This window comes from Hyalella azteca, unplaced genomic scaffold (genome assembly GCF_000764305.2).
Source record: "Hyalella azteca isolate HAZT.00-mixed unplaced genomic scaffold, Hazt_2.0.2 contig16323, whole genome shotgun sequence".
In the NCBI taxonomy this organism is placed as follows: domain Eukaryota; kingdom Metazoa; phylum Arthropoda; class Malacostraca; order Amphipoda; family Hyalellidae; genus Hyalella; species Hyalella azteca.
Genome location: NW_025946147.1, coordinates 60,395 through 66,158, shown reverse-complemented (window position 1 = coordinate 66,158; position 5,764 = coordinate 60,395). Strand labels below are relative to the sequence as shown.

The window sequence follows — 5,764 nt, the reverse complement described above, 5'->3', positions numbered from 1 at the left end:
ACGAATAGGAAGAAAAGATGGGAGGGAGGAGGGCGTAAGGAACCCCAAGAAATACAGGCGGCCAAAGATGTGGGTAGAGGGAAGGGGAGGCCGAAGTTTCCCTTCCCTTAGGGGAAAAGGTGAGTCAGGAGCCTCCGTCCGGTAGCGATCCGGGCGGGGGGGCCTCCGCCGTTTGGCCTGGCCCACGAGTATGCCGGGCATCCAGCCAACGCGCAGGCCAGGGTACCCCCACGACGTAGACGCGGCGGAGATCGGGGGCAATGACTGGTCTGGGGATTGGTCTGGAGACACTTAAGGCCGGGCAGATTGCCATGATTCTGCTTGCCGTCGGTGAAGTCTTGTGCGCCCACAAGCCATTTACGGCTGAAAGCAAGACTTATCTCATCAAGCGGGTACAATCAATCGGGGGCAGCATTAATAACCATTTGCTGCCAACATCAAGGACACCGACCTGAAGTTGGTCCCGCTACTGAGCGTTGCTGGCTGGACAAATGTTCAGAACAACCTGTGCGCTGCACCAGATCCTGGCCTGTTGACGGAGGACGCACTTGTGTGCGATATGAAGGTGAATCCTGCGTATATCGCCCAACAGGACGCCACGAGGCAGGCTAGGATTGAGGCTCAGGCCAGAGCAGCAGCAGAACCCGTTGGAGCAAACCCTCCTCTTCCCCCTCCTGCAGGTGGTGCTCCAGATCCTAATGCCCCTGGCCCTAATCCAGCGCAGCCTCCTCAGCCTCCTCCCCAGCCAATTCCCCCCATGATAGACTCTGAGAATGCCACTCCTTCTGCACAAGCAGATGCAGGCCTGTTTCAAGCTGGTTAGAAGGGTACGGTATGACTAGTATCCTTCAAATGGTGGATTTCTGTGGGCTGGCCACTAAAGCTATGTTGTTGGAGCCGGTCTTGAGAGAGGCTGAGGAGTTCAAGGACAAGTTTGCAGTGTTCTATGCAGCGCATCCTCATGATTGGAGAAATACCTGAGTGCTAGGGTTCGCTGCTGTAATGCCGCTCAATGCAAGGAACTTCCTACATTGCTGACTTGCGCAATTGGCCGAATGCAATCTGATACAAGCACAGGGAATACATTCCGTAATTACAAAATGACGGATTTCTCTACGTCACTCTTGGAGCCGAGGGAGCGCCTCATTGCCATGGCTAGAAGGCCACAGCACAACTGTCATCAACATGGCGTATTGACCACCTAGCATGTTACAGAGAATGGATATTACTAATTAATAAAAACTGCGTGATAAACGCAAGATGGATAAGGAGACACCCATTCCTGATGGGAGCATATCACCTCCCACTCCTCAGTCCATTCACGTCAGGAATCCTTTCGCCTTCAACCAGGTGCAAGCATTCCCTAAAGCCCTACCCCCCCCCCTCCCAAGTCAGCTATGGTGAAGCAGAAGACGCGATCAGCAACAAAGAGGGCAGCTGATGACGTGGGGCCGAGTATCCCTCCCTCTCCCCCAATCTTCTGCTGTCCCAGTCACTGGCAGATCCAAGGGATTTGGGTGAGGACAACTAGCCATCCTCTCACCTAAGTTCTGCACCTCGGGTCATCACCAAGGAGGGGAATGCCCACAAGCGCCTAGGAGGCCCCTCTGGATCCAAGAAAGCTAAGAAAGCTAAGTTGGGTCTGCCCACCAGCCTCACAAGCGCTTTCTTTAATGCCGTCACGCAAACGGAGTTCCCTGTGGAGTACTGTGGTGGCACAGAGATCTTCACCCTCGCTGGCCATCTTGCCAAAATTCAGCGAGACATCGTTGACAATAGGTCTATTGCGGACCTCGTAGGCCGTCTAGAGGTCCTTGACCAGCGAGTCTCAGCCATGTCCAGGGAGCAGGCATCCGGCAAGACACGAGTCTATCACAGGCTCGGTGGGAAAGAGTCCGCCAATCAAGCTGGACCTTCAACATCTCAGCCAGCTCCTGCAGCTCAAGACGATGATGCGCTTGATCCCAACGCAGAATATTGAGCAATTAATTTACTAGCAATTGAGTTCTTCGCTAACTAATAAAAACTGCGAGATAGCAACCCACCATGATACACCAAGATGACCAACCGACACACAGGAATATTTGCACTGGATTGCACAGTGGATCTGATAGATCACTGCAGGAATCTCAAGTGTCGCAAGTCTGGCCCCATGCCACTTTTCCTGGTCCTGAAGGATAATATTGTCCATGTCCCAGATGAGATCTTGTCATGGGATTTTAGGCATGGCATGTTGAGAAATCCTCCTCGAGTAGTTCTCCGGTTCAACCCAGAGTTTGGTAAATGTGTTCATCAACTGTGCCCAGACATGGAGAATGGGGAGATGCACTTTGATGTAGGTGCATATCTGGGAGTGGCAAATGGAGATCTACTGAACTGTGATATTCATTTGACCATTTATCTAGGGACAGTTGTTCCTTGCTAGGGGTTTGTCTGGTGATCATCAAGAATTTTTCCGAATTTTAAGAAACTACACGAGATACACTCTCTTACAATGGACGAAGAAGAATTATCTCTACTCCAACTTCACGCAGGTCCTCCTCCAGACAATCCCCGCCTCTGGAGGAAGGAATCGAGGGTCTCTTCCGCCATTGTTGTCTCACCTTACTGCATGGTTTGAGGAAGGTATAGCTCCGGAAGACCTCAAAGCCTTCCTCACTCACCATGTACCTCCTACATATAGCTTGGAATGTACCTATAATAATGCCCAATTCTTATAATATTATAATCTCGTTGTGCCATCCTTATCAGGACCAATGTCCATGGACAGGGATATATTAGAAGCATCCCTTGCTGCTCTCAGCATCCCAACTAGTGCTTGGGCGAACGTTGACATGGACATTAACATACAGCCCATAATCGGGAATCGCTTCCTGAATGGATTGTCCTATATAAGAAAAGAGTGGGATTGCTTATTGGCTGAAATGTCCAACAAAGTTAGCGGAGTTGACACTTATCATTGCCCTGCCTTGGGATTCAAGATTGTTGCCTATGAGGACATATGCGTGATCACCGCCAATCAAGGAGGAAGAGTACTTGTGACAACCTGGCTTATGCTTGTAGCATTCCAAGACTCACTTATAGGCATGATGGATGCCCTCTTGTACACCATCGTCGGCGATCAGCTCAGACCCACCAATCACCGAACTGGCCTCGTTGAGGACTTCTGCAGGGCTGCAATGACCTCGTTTCGTCAAGTTGGCTACCGCACATACGATGTGCTTAAGAGGCCCGTTCAGCCGGCTCAGCCGCGTTAGTCGCTAATGTAATTTTATAACTATTACTAGGTCCAATAAATCCCCTCATAAATAAGATATAAGTCTGAAATTTGGAATGCTATCCTGGCTAATTATTTTTAATACGTAGACATTAAGATAAATTATGTAAACTTTTTATTTCAACTGTTATCAGGGAGGATGAAACCTTGCACCCCGATATTCGTAAAGCGTGTGATTTTTCTAGCAATTTCTCGATATACGTCGGTTTAACTATTTATTCTTCATTGATCGCTACCTCAAACATTTATGAATTATTATTCTAGTATTAGATATAAGCACTCGAAGCCCAAGGGTAGGTGAAACTTCCGTAGATTAAAGCACAACCAGACCTTTGGTTGTCATACTCTTCTGCAAGCGCAGGTAATAAATCTTCACTTCAGGGTAAACATGCACTCTTCTTTCACAGCCCACTTCGCAGTCTGGTCTATGAGCGTCATGGTCGTACATATATGAGCGTAATTTAAATAACTTGAGGGAAAACCACAATGATACAAAGTATTATGGTACGTAGTAGGATTGCGAACCCCTTCATAAACATGGAAGTAAGATACAGGTTCTCAGTAGGCATGCTAACCCCTACATAATCATAGAAGTAAGATACAGGTTCGCATTAGGCATGCTAACCCCTACATAATCATAGAAGTAAGATACAGGTTCGCAGTAGGAATGCAAACCCCTTCATAATCATAGAAGTAAGATACAGGTTCGCAGTAGGAATGTGAACCCTTCATTCTATTTACAAATTATATTTTACAGTCGCATTCACGGACTGTCGAAGTCCGCGAGTAGTAAGTAGTAAACCTATAGTAGAAGTCCGCGAGTAGTAAGTAGTAAACCTATAGTAGAAGTCCGCGAGTAGTAAGTAGTAAACCTATAAAACCTTACTTCTTACTTACTTCTGGTAACATTGCTACGTTACAATATTTATTAATGAAGGATATAGAAGTAAGTAAGACGCATAGAAGTAAGATACAGGAAAAGAAAGAATGCAGAAAGGAAAAGGATATAGGAAGCTAATCACAGTGGCTTTTTTAACGTTTCAAGAATAAAATTCTACATTCATACATGGACTATAGGCATAAATGTAGAGTGGCATTCTGTGTTTGGGGGTGAGGAGGGGTGAGGGGCAGGGTTTAAAGTGCCAACCCGCCAACGAACGACGTTTACAATTGTGGTGGTGAGCTGGTATAGGGGAGAGCAGATACCCTTACCTATCGAATTTCTGGGGAGGTTGAGGTGAGGATCAAATCAGCAAACTGTCTGAACATCTCTCTATATTTTACCTTATGTTATGATTTGAAATTTCTCGCACTTAATATTGCGATGGATGTTTCTGGAAGAGCTTCTAATTAAATATCAAATAAAATCATGACAAAAAAATTCGTTTGCAGATAGTAATAAATTCGAAGCGATATTAACGATGATGTTGTCCATGAATTAATAAGTACGTATTCAAACAACGTTGACATTGCTACGTTACAATATTTATTAATGAATGATATCCGTCATTCAGTCCTTGAACAAATCTATATAAGAATGCAAAGGAGCCTGTAACTAAACAGTGCACATAATAAGAATATAGTACACCTAATAACTATACAGTGCAGTAAATAACTATACAGTTATGTATAGTTATAATAGGTAGGTGAGGGGACGAGGGGACACACCGCACTCGTACACTGCCATGGGCCCACAGCACCGTGACAGCAGTAAATCACTCCTCAACCCTTACCTTCCCCACTATAAGGCTCGCTGTTGTCTCGCGTTTACATGCAGTTCGAATAAGGTAGCGTAGCGCGGATTTCGACAGTCCGTGAATGCGACTGTAAAATATAATTTGTAAATAGAAATTTTTGTATGTCTTTATTCCTGAACTTTTGACGGTATTTTACAGCGCACAGTATATGCCGTGACAATGTGGTATGGCGATGCCACTTGTATCAGTTGTTTACAGTACCGGCTGCGATAACAACACAAGACGATAGAGGTAGGGGAGGACAATGGGGAGGTAGGGAGGTAGGACAATGGGGAGGACACAAATTCCTCAACGCTCTCGTTGTATTACCCGTTCCTTCCTCCCTCTCTGTTTTGAGGGAAAAATCATGGTTACTTGGGCATAGCTAACTGCAGAGAAAGCTCTGCGCAACCTCCCAAAGTAGTCAGTGATTATTTTTTGAAAATAATTCGATAAGTGAACAGATCAATGTCACGAATGTAATTGAATAATTTTATCAGCCTAAACTATAGTTGTCTCTTATACACATCTAGATGTGTATAAGAGACAGTATGTAGTGAGTGCGACTATATGACATGTAGGGTAACGTGGGGCAGCGCGCCCCCCACTTTTTTTAAACTAAATTTTTGATGAAGTTTTAATTGATACGTGGTGGTTCTTTGTTTTGTTTAAAGGTGCAACTAATGAGGAATGTATGATGTGAATTAGACGCCTATAGAGTTATTCAATTTTTAATGAAACACTATTTTGT

At 45.5% G+C, this 5,764-nt stretch overlaps 1 protein-coding gene across 1 annotated transcript; it reads left to right on the top strand.

Annotated features, from left to right (window-relative positions):
- The first annotated feature begins 260 nt into the window (after positions 1-260).
- On the top strand, positions 261-823 carry LOC108672015 (mulatexin-like). The gene is made up of 2 exons (XM_018159631.1): positions 261-392; positions 593-823. The coding sequence occupies exons 1-2, from the start codon at positions 261-263 to the stop codon at positions 821-823; spliced, it is 363 nt and encodes a 120-aa protein (XP_018015120.1).
- Positions 824-5,764: the final 4,941 nt, after the last annotated feature.

Coding starts and splice junctions, on each gene's coding strand:
- LOC108672015 (XM_018159631.1), top strand. CDS start 261: ATGACTGGTCTGGGGATTGGTCTGGAGACACTTAAGGCCGGGCAGATT. Junction 393..592: donor AGACTTATCTCATCAAGCGG/GTACAATCAATC, acceptor ATCGCCCAACAG/GACGCCACGAGGCAGGCTAG.